This window comes from Oryzias melastigma, linkage group LG5 (assembly GCF_002922805.2).
Source record: "Oryzias melastigma strain HK-1 linkage group LG5, ASM292280v2, whole genome shotgun sequence".
Lineage (NCBI taxonomy): Eukaryota > Metazoa > Chordata > Actinopteri > Beloniformes > Adrianichthyidae > Oryzias > Oryzias melastigma.
This window is the reverse complement of record NC_050516.1, coordinates 31,326,946-31,341,921: the sequence shown is the minus strand read 5'-3', so window position 1 is coordinate 31,341,921 and position 14,976 is coordinate 31,326,946. Positions and strand designations below refer to the sequence as shown.

General features: G+C 39.2%; 1 protein-coding gene across 3 annotated transcripts; it reads left to right on the top strand.

Annotated features, from left to right (window-relative positions):
• Positions 1–661: 661 nt before the first annotated feature.
• Positions 662–12,112, top strand: LOC112145444 (methylosome protein 50). Of its 3 annotated transcripts, none has more exons than XM_024270673.1 (11): positions 662–759; positions 920–1,104; positions 1,283–1,468; positions 2,953–3,091; positions 4,714–4,763; positions 5,991–6,061; positions 7,826–7,883; positions 11,090–11,161; positions 11,227–11,335; positions 11,410–11,478; positions 11,555–12,112. In XM_024270673.1, the coding sequence occupies exons 2-11, from the start codon at positions 996–998 to the stop codon at positions 11,694–11,696; spliced, it is 1,005 nt and encodes a 334-aa protein (XP_024126441.1). In that variant the 5' UTR covers positions 662–759; positions 920–995; the 3' UTR covers positions 11,697–12,112. The 3 variants fall into 3 exon arrangements, with proteins under 3 accessions (XP_024126441.1, XP_024126442.1, XP_024126440.1); XM_024270674.2 differs by having other exon boundaries at positions 668–739; XM_024270672.2 differs by having other exon boundaries at positions 669–838.
• Positions 12,113–14,976: the final 2,864 nt, after the last annotated feature.

Genomic DNA, 14,976 nt, shown 5'->3' with positions numbered 1-14,976 from the left:
GATTGAGGTTTATTTTACTATATTGTAGAAGCCACCAAGTCCGTTACAGTGGACAACTATGACCATACAGTGTGTAAGAATGTTCTAACAACGTTCCCTTTGGATTACTCTGATGTAAAAAGCAACTTTATCAAACTAAAATGTGAATGGATTTGACATTTATCCTCGTTTACTTGTTTGTTAGTGTACATATTTGATTTACACTTGATTAACTTGCAAGACATACAAGGAATCTGGAAAACTTCACTTGCACTGTTCAGTACCAGGTATTTATCTCTGAGTCACACTGCTGGACGTTTAGGTGAATTGGATCGTTCAAAATGAACATATATCAACCATGAATTGGACCAGCAACCACAAATTATGATTTTAGTCAAATCGTCGCAATGAATCTGTACTTTCCTGACTGAGTTCTAAAGCTAAGTGAGAAATCTCCACTACTTTGACAGTGAATTTTTGCTTTTTCTTTTGCAAAAACTACTCAGAAAAAGACAAGTAACTCGTATTTATTTATTTTTAACCATGGATAATTTATTTTAATAATTAGATTTAAATCTGATTAGATCCCCATCACATTTTACTCTCACTACAAATCATCAATGTCCCAAACACATTCAGAAAGCTTAAATGTATACATTTTTGTAGTTCACCCTGTTCGCCTGCAGAGGGCAGTGCAGACCACGCCACTACCAGAGGAAAAGAACAGGAAACACCAACGAAGAAGTCCTCCAAAGGAAATGTGATTTTTTTTTCTCACCGGTACCACGTGTTTAATGCTTTATTATTTCTTTGTCATTCATTCGTGACGCGAAAAATGATTTAATGTATTGGCTAGAGGGTTGGTTTTAAGCTTCTGGTTGAATATTTTTCTTTTGGCGACACACGGAAAACGAGGTTTTCTTTGCTCTGTTCTTGCTAGCTGCTGCTAGCGTTAAGCTAAGCGCTGGTGTTTGCAGACAACAACATCCGACCTAACGGGAAACTAAAGTCTGTGGATGAAAAGTGCTGTCGACACAAACATGATTAAGGAAAACCGCTGGAATATTCCCCCAAATGCTCCGGCGTGTATGGAGAAGCATCTGTGCGCGGCTCAGTACCGAGCAGGTAGGAAGAGAAGCAGCTCACTGCAGGTGGATCATGAACACGTGGTTTCACGTCTTTATCGTTTGTGCAATCACCTCTTCTTTCATGTAAAATTATTGTTGTCGTCATTATTTGTTGGTGTCATGATATTTTAGCAGCTCTTTTGACTCCACGTTTGTTTTCCTCCTTCCTTCCGCAGACGGCACGCTGCTCCTGGGCGCCTCCAGCCTCTCGGGCAGGAACTGGCAGGGATCTGTGTGGATCTACAGTGAGCCGGAGCAGGCCCCCAGCGAGGGCTTCTGCAGGGCGGGAGTGCAGACAGAGGCAGGAATCACGGATGTCAAGTGGGTGACCGAGAAGGCTGTTGTTGCTGCTTCAGATTCAGGTCAGTCACTAGTTCAGACAAAAAATGTGTTTTTTTTTGTTTGAAGGATGGACTTGGACTTGTGGTGGAGTGGTTAGCACTCTTCTTGCATCACAGCAAGAAGGCCAAGGTTCAATCCCGACTACTGCGGTGAAGTTAGAGGTTGAATATCATCCCAAATGTCCAGCAGCATTTCTTAGGGACCGTCAATAAATTCAAATTTAAATTGGTTTAATTTATAAATCGCTTAAAAAACAAAAAACAAAACATCTCTAAGTGGTGTGTGTATTGAAACAAATTGGGGCTGTCATGATTGGTCGACTAATCGACTATTAAAATAGTCGACGACTAATTTGATAGTCGATTAGTTGTTACTTTATATTATATGGAGTCAGAGTGAAGTAAAGTTAAAGTTATAACAGCATTTAGCTAGTTTTTTGGACTAATTGGGGATTTTTTAAGTTTTTTAGGCTATTTTGGGGTTTAGCAAATATTCCAGCTGCATGCTAGCAGTTTCGGCTAATTTAGATTTTTTTTTTTCTTTTTTTTTTTTCTTTCTTTTTTTAGGCTAATTTGGAGTTGAGCTAACATTTCAGTTGTATGCTAGTTGTTTGGGCTAATTTAGGCTTTTTTTTTAATTTGTTTTTAAGCTATTTGATATTTAGCTAATATTTCAGCTACATGCTAGTTGGCTAATTTTGGAAATTTTTCAGTTTTTCAGGCGATTTTAGAGCTTAGCTAATATTTCAGCTGTTTGCTAGCTGTTTTGACTAACTCGGTCTTTTTTTAAGGCTAATTTAGCATTTAGCTAATATTTTAGCTGGCTATCAGCTTCAGCCTTTTCAGCTTTCAATTTCAACAGCTTCACCTATCCTCACTAGCATCTTCAGCGGCTGATTTCAGCTTGTGGGAATGCTGTTACGTTACCTATGCATGAATAGTCCATTATAAATAAAGTTTGATTTGAACCGTGGAACAAAAACATTACAGAGAGTGCACTCTAATTTTGATTAAGAGGCTGATTTTCTAATTTATCAGGTTTTTCCAGAAATTATTAGCATCAATGAATTTATTAACTTATCCAGAATACTCCCCAATAGTTGGATGTATTTCTGCATTCGTTCTTGTTTAGTTGACCTGCTTTTTACATCACAGAATGTTAGATAAGTGTGTGAAGTTGTAGGGCGGTATTAGTGATTAAACATACCTTAGATTTGTTATTACTTTTATTATTTTAAAAACTTTGTTTCATTTATTTCTACATGATTTGCATATTTTTTCCCCTGAACATACTTATTAAATCATAATCTCACTGCAGTTCAATGATCTCATGTACGTTTGTCCCTTAACAGCTTCCGTCCCGCATCTTTGTTTAAGATCCAGGATTTAAATATTTCATTTTAAGGGCTGTGTGTTAGGACGGATTAACCTCAGTGATGTATGTTCATGTTGGTTTGGAGGATTAAAGTTCTGGTTGGTGTTTTACCTGAGCCGCTCCTCCTCAGGTGCTCTGGAGCTTTGGGAGCTGGCGGAGGATGAGCGGCTGCTGGTCAATCGCTTCACCAAACACGAGCACGACCACATCGTGACGACCGTGAGCCCCACCGGAGCAACCGGCGCCGTCACCGGCAGCATGGACTGCAGGTTAGACTCCTGTGCTCTGCTGAGCCACGGAAACGTCAGTATGAACTCAGAACTCGGACGGTTTGACGTTGTGATGTCATTACTGTTACAACAGCTTCAACTACAGCGAGTGTCAAACATACAGTCAGATACTTTGATCCGGCCCAATCACGAAGAGAAAAAAATATATGGTTGTTAAATCAAAGCAAGTTTCTAGTCCATTCCTGTGGCGAGTTACGGTTCTTTAAAGAAGTGCAATGCACAATTCTGCCACTAGATGGAGCAAAGGAAACGCAGGACCAGCATAACAAGAGATCCTGAAGTCATTATAATAAACAATGTAATAATAAGTGATGAGGCTAAGTTTGTTTGTTCCAACTGAGAAAAAAACAAAACAAAAACAAAGCCACAGATAAAAGTTGGTTATTTTGTGGCCCCTAAACCAAAATGAGTTTGACACCCCTGGTTTAAAGTGATGAAAAATTGTACATTTGACAAATAAACTCTCTAAATTTGGGCAAAAAAATAAAAAATTGAAATTTTTTTTTAAGCTGAAAAAAAACACAAAGTAAACTTAAAGGAAAAATTGAAATTTTGAAAGATAAAATTACACATTTGAAAAAAATGCATTTTAAAGTAAATATTGAAAATGTTAATTAAACTCTGTACCTAAAACTGTTACAAAATTAAGGCTGCCACAAACGAGTATTCTAAGAGTCGACTAATCACCGATTATTTTTTAGATTAGTCGACTAATTGGGTCATTGGTAAAGTGGATGTAAAGCAAACATTTTAACCATCATTAGCTTTAACTACAAATAAAGACAATAAAGACGGTAGTTTATTAAACTTTGAATTGTGGAGCCTCTGTCCTTCATTAGTTTCTGGTATTAAAGAAACCTTAAATCAAACGAGGTCGGCTTCTGAAACAAGGAATTATTTTTAACCAAAGAAAAAGTTTTGGTTTAATTGACTCAAATATATATAAAAAAAGTTTATTTTTGGTGCTAAACGATCACAACTTTGTTCAACTTTACTAAACTTTGAGTCCATATAATATAAAGTAACGACTATTAAATTAGTTGTCGGCTATTTTAATAGTCGATTAGTCGACTAATCGTTGGAGCTCTTTACAAAATGTTATAAGGATCATTTTTATTAGCATCTGTTTTTATTTTGAACTTTTGTTTTTCATTTCTCTTATTCTACAAAACAGCAGCTGTTGCAAACAAACAAATATTTATGATTTGTAGTTTATCCAAGTTTTAAATTTACACAATTTCAAGTTTTAAAATGTATCTTTTTTATATATAATTATTTAATATTCAATAATTTTTACCAGTTTACAGTGTGTAATCTTAAGTTTTGATTTGAAATGGTTTATTTCAAGCAATGAAAAATAATTATAATGCATGTGCAAAACAATCAACAAAGATACGTCAGATATGGGATAACGAGGCATCAAATCATAGATTGCTTAAAAGAGTGGAAGGAAACGAACTTATATATTTCCACCCTGACTTTACCTAATCGTTTCCTTTACATAAATGATCATTTTCAGCTTAAAACTGTTTTTTTTAATACTGTAAGAGACCTCACGACTCGGATATTCCTCCTAAAATATAAATCTTTTTTCATCGCAGGATCAAAGTGTGGGATCTCAGTCAGGAAGCAGCTGTGACCACCTACAACAGTAAGACGATCTTTGATCAGTAAACAGTAGCACTCCTGATGATGGAGTCAAAATGAAGATTTTCTTCATTGTTGTAAATGGACCATTTTCACACAAAATGCCGATCATGTGCAGAGAGACTTCTGGTTTACGGGTTTAGAGCAGCAAAGCTGACAGCTGAACACAGTTTAATGAAATTCTATGTAAATAATAAAAGGTAACCTAATTTTAACAGAAAAATGTACAACACTGTTTTGGTTTCCCTCTCAGATCAAATGTCCGTATTCCTCCTTCAGAATGCTCCTCTGGATGATATTAAACGAGTCGAGGATTATTTCTCTCAACAACCCGGTTAAAGTTAGACGAAGGTTACAGGAACTTCACTGAATGCTGCTGGTTTGATTATGAAGGTAATTTTGATTTTATTTTTCTAATTTATGCTAATGCTAACGCTAGCTTTCCACGACGGAATGAGACGTAGATCTGCAGATCTTTTAAAGTTGATTACATTTCCGTGTTCATGAATCACTAAAAACAGACTAAAGTCAGACGATTTCAACGTGTCTGATGATAAAGAAAACTAATAACTGTTGTGTTATTTTCTGACGTAGCTCCTCTTTGTTACTCATATCCGTGTCTGATCCCTGCAGGATAATAAAGGTAAACAAGGATCAAAATAATCTGTCAAAAATATATTTAAGGAAAATATTATTTGTAAGTAATTTTCTAAATGCGTACAGCCAGACTTGAACTTTTGTCCTTGAAGCTCTTATTTTGAAAGCTGAAAATACGGCTTCATAAAATATTCACTGTGCCACTTGGTAAACATTCCTATTTTTACAATTACCCCCAAAAAACAACAAATACCTCTGATTACAACAACTACATTTAGCCTTAAAACACATGTGAATAACATCAAACAAATAGAACCTGTTAGAATATCTGCTTAAATGAAAGGTCCATATTTTCAATAAAACCTCCAATATTGAAGGATTATTCAAATCTGTGTTTAGATTTGAAAATGTAGTTCAGCTGGACATTAATGAAATAAATATTGTACATTTTTCTGTTGAAATCGGTAAGGTTATGTTTTATTATTTAATTGTATCAAACAGCGTTCAGCTGTCAGTTTTCTAAATCCAAAGACCAGAAGTCAGTATTCACATTTCGGGTCTGTCGCCATGAAAAGGTCCATAGAGCTGCACGAGTGTTTGCAGGAGGACAAACGTGTTCCCTTTCTCCCTCCAGTTCACACTCAGCCGGTCAGCTGTGTGACCTGCAGCCCCGCAGACCCGTCTCTCTTCATCTCCTGTGGCCAAGTATGAAACCGATTCCTTCTGTCGACATGCGGTTCTTCAGGTTTCAGGGACTTCCTTTGGTTCCTCCCACAGGCTTTGAGACTGAATCGAGTTGCTGAGATTCTTCTAGTGGTTTACAGTCCTCATGACTAGATTGACTAGAAGGGATAGATCTGTCTGTCAGCAGCCTCAAGTTTTTCACTTTCTGTGACGGTGAAACGTTTTGATGATGGATTTTGTCACCAGAGCTTCACACATTAATGTGATAAACATACTTTGCTGTTTGCTGTTAAAGGGTTGATGAGAGCAGAACCATTTTGTTATTGGAGTAATACGGAGAAAATTAATTTAAAGAGCAATGATTCACTTTATTCCCTAAGAAGAGGAGACTTCTGGGTAATTCCATTTAACAACAAAATAGTAAAGTGTAAGACAAGCAGTTGAAATATTTCTTTTGTTTGTTTTTCCATTTCTTTCTCGTTTTTATATGAATCTGCTTTTGCTAAATAAAAGAGAGACGGCAGGCGCTGCAAACAGTTCTGACCTAATTCCGGCTCGCCTGACTCGCGTCTGGTGAGTCACGACCCACAAGATTTGAGTGGCGACCCACGAAATTTAAGACGGGACAAAAGAGATTGGAGTCACGACCCACAAGATTTGAGTGGCGACCCACGAAATTTAAGACGGGACAAAAAAGATTGGAGTCGCGACCCACGAGATTGGAGTTGCGACCCACGAGATTGGAGTCGCGACCCACGAGATTGGAGTCGCGACCCGCGAGATTCGGGTCGTGACCCACGAGATTTGGTTTTGACCCACGAGATTTGATTGTGACCCACGAGATTTGGTCGCAACGCACGATATTTGAGTTGCAATCCGCGAGATTCGAGTCGTGACCCTCGAGATTGGGGTCGCAACCCACGAGATTGGGGTCGCAACCCACGAGATTTGAGTGGCGACCCGTGAGATTCGGGTCGTGACCCACGAGATTTGATTGTGACCCACGAAATTTGGTCGCAATCCGCAAGATTCGAGTCGTGACCCTCGAGATTTGATTCGTGACCCTCAAGATTCGAGTCGTGACCCATGAGATTCGGTTCATGACCCATGAGATTTAAGTTGTGACCCATGAGATTTGAGTCGCGACCCACGAGATTTGACTTGTGACCCACAAAATTTGGTTGCAACGCACGATATTTGAGTTGCATTCCGCTAGATTCGAATCGTGACCCTCGAGATTCGTGTCGTGACCCGCAAGATTCGAGTCATGAGATTTGAGTCGTGACTTGCAAGATTTGAGTCGTGACCTGCGAGATTCGACTTGTGAGATTCCAGTCGTGACCCACTAGATTTAAGTTGCGACAAGAGATTTGGTCACGACCCACGAGATTTGAGTTGTGACAAGGTTTGGTCGCAACTGACGAGATTTGATTCGCAATCCGCGAGATTTGAGTCGTGACCCTCGAGATTTAGGTCGCGACAAAAGAGATTTGGTCACGACGAGGTTTTGTCGCAACTTACGAGATTTGAGTCGGGACCCTCGAGATTTAGGTCGCGACAAAAGAGATTTGGTCACGACGAGGTTTGGTCGCAACTTACGAGATTTGAGTCACGACCCACGAGATTTGAGTGGCGACCCACGAGATTTGAGTCGTGACCCACGAGATTTGAGTCAGGTGATCTCTGGAATTAGATCAGAGCTGTTTGCAGCGCTGGCCCCCGCTGAATTAAAAACCAAATGTGTGTTGCTGGGATGTAAACTCAGTCTGTGTCGTGGATCCTCAGGACGGCCGTGTGCTGATTTGGGACATGAGGAAACCAAATAAACCAGCCTCTAGGATAGGTAAGCCGTCTGCAAGATCTGATCTGCTCAGGACAAATGTAATCTGGTGTTTGTTGAATCTGTTTTGTCTGGACTTGCTTCGAAATCACAGTTTCAGAAATTGTGAAAAGCCTTCTTTTATTGCCCTTTGAGCCAGACATTAACTGCAGAAGGAAGTAGCTGACTTCATAAACGAGACGAACCGGGGGCTTTAACAAACCGAAAAAACCACAAACAAAATTTCATTTTCTGCTTTTTTTTAACTCAGACTGATGAGACAAATGTCAATTTAAATTTCAGACCAAAACATTTTATTATAGTGAAGAATGTTTAGTTTTTTTACAGCATGAGTCTGTGGAGTCGTATCTTATCTAGAGCTGTTTTACACACTGGTCTCTAGTTCTCTATCTGATCTGTTTTCTTTGAACGTTTTTATTCTCATTAGTTCTGGACTAAAGCTGATCGAGTCTGCAGCTGTTTGTCTTCTTCACACAGCAGCAAATACTAGAAATAGGTCTGCAGTTGTTGTTTAGGAGGTGACAGATTGAGCTGCTTTTCTTTACTATTTAATATATTGTGTGTCATTTTACTGGATTAAAAAGGCTGTTATTTCCATGTAATTTTGTGTGATCAAGCACAAAACGGATGGAAATTCCTGTTTTTATTCACCCATTTGTTTTATTATGTTTATCCTTTAATGTACAGCAATGTGTTCAGTTTAAACTGTGTTAAATCACTTTATTTGTTTTTAAATGAAGTTGATGATTTTGGCAACATTTAATCCATGCCACTAAAATGCACATTGCTCTCATATTTTTTAGCTCCAACCTCGCCCTGATAAAATGATCACTTTCTAAATAATATCCAGCATTTAGACTTCTATTTATAAAAGTAGATCAGAATAAACAAAACACAACAGATAAAAACACTAAGATTTATAAGCAATTTATCCCTTATTAGTTTCTCAACTTTCTTTTTAACTTCAGCATAAACATCACTTTTGTTTTGGATCCTTTTACAACAAATCACATAAAAGGTACTCCAGTTTTTCTATCCATAAGTTCAGCTAACTACAGTTATAATTAGAGCTGCCAGGCGATTAAAAATTTTAATCGCGATATCGCATTTTGTTCGGAGTTAACTCGCGATTAATCGCAATTAATATGTGGCCTTTTTTAAGGAAAAAGTGTGTGCTTCGTGGAATTTAGCAGTTCTACATTAATTATGAAAACAAGAATGGCAAAATTAATAGTTTTCTTCAGAAATACTTTATTTTGTAACATTGTATTGAGATAAACTTCCTTAACAATAAAAGGCTGTAACATAAAATGCCTAACAAAAGCCCAAGTCCAAGTGAAGGGCATTTTAAATTCAAAACTTCAATCAACGTTCAGTAAAATAAAATAAAAAACATCAAAAATAAAATTTCCATAACACTTTCATGTTCATTTTTTGTCAGGACCAAATCTTTTCCTCCTCTGCTGAACTACAGTAATAAATGAAATAGAGATTTATCATTTCCAATTAACTTTTGTTTTTTAAAACCTTAAAGACTGAGAAAAGCGGGATACTCTGTGGATAGTTTGAAAGTCTGTTACTGCCGCCGCGTTCTCTGGCTGCAGCTCGATGCAGCGACGTGTCCAGCGGAGCTCACGCCATGAATATGCCGGCAGACAGACCGCTATGCTGGGGCTGGATCACGCTTAAACCTCCAGAACATTTAAAACGTCCCCCGGTGCGCTTGCTGTTCAGAACGTCGGGGGTCCGCAGCTCTCGGGACGCGGCGCCGGACGCGAGCCGGTACCACCAGACGTGGTACTGGACGCGAACCGGAGCTGGGTTAGAGTGCAGGAGCTCTCCAGGTCCTAGCGCCGGCCAGTTTTAGCTAGCAGCTCGGTGGTTGGAGACCCGCCCGTGATCTAGTGAGAGCAGCCGGAGAGTTAGAGTGCGGGACGCCCGCGCGCGGTATGGAAAGGCACGTATGAGAAAGTTCGCGATTAATGCGTCAAAAAAATTGTCAGCATCAAGCACACGTCAGATTAATGCGTTTTTAACACGACAAATCTGACAGCCCTAGTTATAATATGCGGTAAATGAAGACACAACAAGATCTGAGTAAAAAAGGAACAACTAAAAAACACTTTCAATCCTTAAATCTAAACTCACTACAATGTTTCCAACAGACGCGTTTTATAAACTGTTTTCATCTTTAGTAGAAAAACCTAAAAAACTCTCGTTCCAGTTCTTCCTCTCAACATTTTCTAAAATATTCCAAATTAAATATCCAGTATATTTTTTAAATTAATTCTTGACTATATTTAAAACACTTTTTTTTTTTTTTTTACGATTTAGTTCAGTAAACTGAACTTGAGGATATTTTTTTTTAACACTAAATAGTTTAACTTTAAAAATAAAAACACAATTTGAAAAGTCGGTTACTTCCGATGACATTGAATTGTTTTGGTTTATATACTTAAAATCTAACATTATTCTGCACTTTAACAGTTAAAATTACACTTTTAGGAGCATATTGCTATGGAGAGAGAAAATAAAAAAACACTCATCCCAACTGGTCCATGTGTGATTCCTCATCTGTAACTAATACAATATATTTGTGCGCAAGTATAAAATAAAATAAAATACAATAAAATACAATTTACACATACACAAATTAATATTTCAACAGCTTGAAACTAACTACACGCACAAATCTTTAAAAAATACGCACAAATGACCGATTAAAAACACGTGTCCAAAATTCGTCTGTGAGTGATGCGTTTAAATGCTGCTAGAATGCTGGGTCATCAGAGTTTTCTCATCAGCCGCTTTGATCTTAGATTGTGAATATTATCTGGTGATAATTTTTCTCACTTTATTAAACAAATATACCTGATAATTAATTCAAAAAAGTCTAAAAAAAAAGCATTTTTGAAACACGTAAATCTTTAAAAAATAAAAATATTTTCCTGATTTCCCTGTGACTGGGACCAGCGCTCAGGGGAGAGCCACGAATCGGAGGCACTCCAGACAGGAAGAGATCAGTTCTGGAAAATATTTTTATGCACAAAATATATTGCATGATTTACAAATCCACGTACAACAAGATGGGTCAAAAATGACCCAGATCGGAGGGTCAGTGGGGGTTTCTGGGAGTGAAGGCTTTCAGATCAGAGTATTTCTGTCCTGAATTGGTGGACTCTAATCAAACTGACACTTTTTCATGTCAGATATCAAACCTGCCAGCTGCTCCCCCACCGTCGTGGCCTGGCACCCCCACCACAGAAGCACCATAGCTGTCGGTAAGCTTCCCCAGCAGATCTTTGCTCCGCTCAGATTCCCGCTCCAGCTCATTTGTTTTCCTCAGGTGATGAAGTCGGCAGTGTCCACGTGAAGGACTTCCTGGGTACTGACGCTGCTCGGGTGGAGCAGGTTCACTGTCGCAGGGTGAACGGGCTCGCCTTCTCCACCCACAGGTTCAGATCCGTCGCCTCAAACCGCTCTGCACCGTTTTCATCCTGCTGAGTAACCTTCATTTTTATTTGCTCAGCGACTCGTTTCTGGCCTCCATCAGTGATGACGGTTCTCTCGCCGTTCTCAACTCTGACCTCCAAGAAATGTGAGTTTTATTTCCCTTCATCTTCATCTCCATCGGTGTGAGAGTAGAATTGAACCAACGCCTTTGCTTGTTTTAGCCTCCGAGATCGGAGACACCAGGACTTCGTCAAAGGAGTGTGCTGGCGCCATGGCGACTCCGGCAGCCTCACCACGGTGGGCTGGGATCATCTGGTCCTTCACCACTCGGTGGATGCAGCAGCTGGACCTCCTAACCCCTAACGGGACGTTTGAACTCTGTAGGAGTTTGTGTGGATTTTCAAAGTAAACCTCATTTCTGTATCTTTTCAGTCAAACTTTTTTTTGTAACAAAGCACAGGAAGACATTTCTCCACCACTTTGACTCTAGATGGCAGCAAGACACCTTCAAATGTTTTTGTTTTTTTTCTGTTAAACTCATGTCCCACGACTGAACAGCCTAAGATGAGGGTGAATTCGTTTTTAGTGTGGAAGGAGTTCTGCCGTATCCACCCTAAACCCCAAAGGAGCGTGATCACATGATAGACTGGTTTTGTTAGACAGATGTTCACACTTTTAGAGAAACATGCAGTCACCGTTTCTCCTGTAACACTTTTGTTTTTATTTACCTCTTTGTATTACATCCTTTCACAATAAAGCTGTTTCATTCTGAAAGACGACACAGTCTGCAGGTGGGTGGTGTTCCTTCAACCATCAACAGAAGCCTTTTCTTAAAGGAGCCAAACCAGGATTTTCTTAAGTCTTACAGAGTAAACTATATCCATATATTACATTTTTAGCACAAAAAAAACAAATTATGGAAAATTAGTTATTTTTGTAATCTGTGAGGCTCCGCCTTTCGCTCCCTGAGGGTGACACCCACTTCATGATGTCATCCAGAGCTGTCCTAAATAAATAAATAAATTGATGTGGATAGTGTGTAGTTCGGGCATTTATCCCCAAAATTTGGCCCAGAGAGAATGGTGATGGCTAATCGGTTCATTTTGTGGTGAAATTCGGTCTAAAAATGTAGACAACACCATATGAACATTTCAGGACTTATTGAAATGCTGAGAAAATTGTTCTGATTAGCACTGTCTATAAACGTTTCTGTTCTCTTAGAGGCATCACTAATCTCCTTATCAAAAATCACTGTGCTCTAAAGTGCATCACTTTCCTGGAGACGCACACACCTTTCCTTCTATGCTCAATAATCCATGTTCAGACCAGTTCTAAATCGCCGCACTCTACTTTTACCAGGAAATAGTCTTCTCCCTTTCTCTAGATACCACCAGTAAATAGTCTTCTCCTTTTCTCTTCCAGTAGATAGTCTTGTCCCTTTCTCCACTAGTAAATAGCCTGCTCCTTTTCTCCACCAGAAAATAGTCAGCTCATTTTCTCTGCCAGTAAATAGTCCTGTCCCTTTTCCCACCAGGAAATAGCCTGCTCCTTTTCTCCATCAGTAAATAGTCTTGTCATTTTCTCCAGCAGAAAATAGTTTTGTCCCTTTTTCCCACCAGAAAATAGCCTGCCCCTTCTCTCCACCAAGGAATAGTCTTCTCCCTTTCTCTACCAGTAAATAGTCTTGTCCCTTTTTCCACCAAAAAATAACCTGCTCCTTTCCTCCATCAGTAAGTAGTCTTGTCATTTTCTCCACCAGAAAATAGTCTTGTCCCTTTTTTCCACCAGGAAATGGCCTGCTCCCTTTCTCCACCAAAGAATAGTCTCTTCCTTTTCTCCACCAGGGGATAGCCTGGGGCAGAGCAGCCTTTTCCTGGAGGGGGCGGCTCTCAGCTTGTGATGTCATCATGTGAGGACCTGCTCGTTTTTGTGGGTATGGGAGGGGCTGTTGAGACTGCAGGTTTTTAGTGGATTACTCAGAAATGCATGAACGGATCAAAATACCACTTTGAGGTTGTTTATACTGAAGAATGAACAGTAGAATACACTTTAAAGATTTTTAAAAAAGTGGATTTTTCATGTTACGACCCCCTTAAGGGAATATTGACGGTTTTAAAATACTGTCTCTCGCTCATGCTGCTGCACCATCTAGTGGATGGTAAAAGTAGTGCATGTTCAAAGTCCCTTTTTAACACTGTCTCCATAGTGAAGACATTAAGCTTTTAGAGCAGCCTGTATTTAGTTCCACATAAACAGTAGAACTGTCAGCGTTGTTGGATGACTTGGTGTTAATCGTGTCTGTGAGAAAGCCGTTAGCAGGTCGGAGAACTGTAGGTGTTCTACCATGAAGATAAGCTGCTCATCGTCCATTTGATAACACTATAGCTTAGGTTACTAATTATCACACGCAGTTCAGACTGTTGCAGAACGTGTCAAACACGATTGGTTATGGCTGATTGCTAATCTTTTTACAGCATCTCGGCTTCATAAAGGTTGAATTAGGCCACTGCAGTGTTTGCTTTATAGAATATATCACAGTTTTGTTTATGGACTACACAGGATTTGGAACTGGTAGAGTACTAGACTTGAATGGGATTTATAAAGGCTCTGTGGCCTTATGGTAGAGTGTCCGCCCTGAGACTGGAAGGCTGTGAGCTCAAATCCATGACTCCCTGCTTGACCCTCGGTGTTAATAAGGGGTTGGATTGGGGTCTTAAACCATCAAATAGTTACAGAGCGCAGCTGTGTCTGCACCTCACCCCTCCCCCAGGGATGGAAAACAAATTTCCCACACCGAGGTTCTTGACAACTATTGGGACTTTAACTTTAAATGTTACTTTATAACTTTTATGTTTAGATAGCCTGATCTGGATTAAATATTGAAGGAGTTTGTGACTAAATTCTATCAAAAAAGTTAAACTGTAAATTGTTTTAGGGAAGTATCATGAAAACAGAACGATTGGTTAAAAAATAAGCCTTAACTCTTTAACACCTGAAGCGTCGCCGGTGACGCTTCAACACAAAATCTTTAACATACTGTAACTTTTCAACTGACAATAAAAAATTTACAGTAAATCATAGAACATCAGCACTGGAACTCCGGTATTTAAAGGTTAAAGACCAACTCCAGACATCTTTTGATCTATTTTCAAAGCATTCCCTGTGGTCTTTTAATTATGATTATTTTGTTATTTTAGTCAAAATGGGAATAAAAACCGAAGTTTTCTAGGACGTAGTTTCTACAAAGTGACAGGAGTGGATTAGAAATACACGTTCTCCTGCTAGCTTAAATCTCCTCACACTCCCAACATAACATTAGCGGTGGAACAAAAATGGCGAGCAATATTGAAGCTAGGCACTTGCACAGTTTTCAACCAGATGCCAGGTCGGATATAGAAAACAAAGATGTTCATGGATCTATTTGTCTGGAAGTGGATGGATCAGAAGGGGGTGGAGCTTGTAGCCCCTCAAAGTGTAGCACCTGCGTCACAGCTTGTTCAAACTGTATTTTTTTTTCATCTGATCCTGATTCACAATTATTTTAACAAAGAAACGGTCATGTTCTGCTTCCTTTTTCCTTGTGCGTCTGTGCAGGCTGCTGTGACTCTCATTCTCCTGAGGAAGCAGTCACAGCTGCCTGCAC

Coding starts and splice junctions, on each gene's coding strand:
- LOC112145444 (XM_024270673.1), top strand. CDS start 996: ATGAAAAGTGCTGTCGACACAAACATGATTAAGGAAAACCGCTGGAAT. Junction 6,062..7,825: donor TCTTCATCTCCTGTGGCCAA/GTATGAAACCGA, acceptor GTGGATCCTCAG/GACGGCCGTGTGCTGATTTG. Junction 7,884..11,089: donor TAAACCAGCCTCTAGGATAG/GTAAGCCGTCTG, acceptor TTTTCATGTCAG/ATATCAAACCTGCCAGCTGC.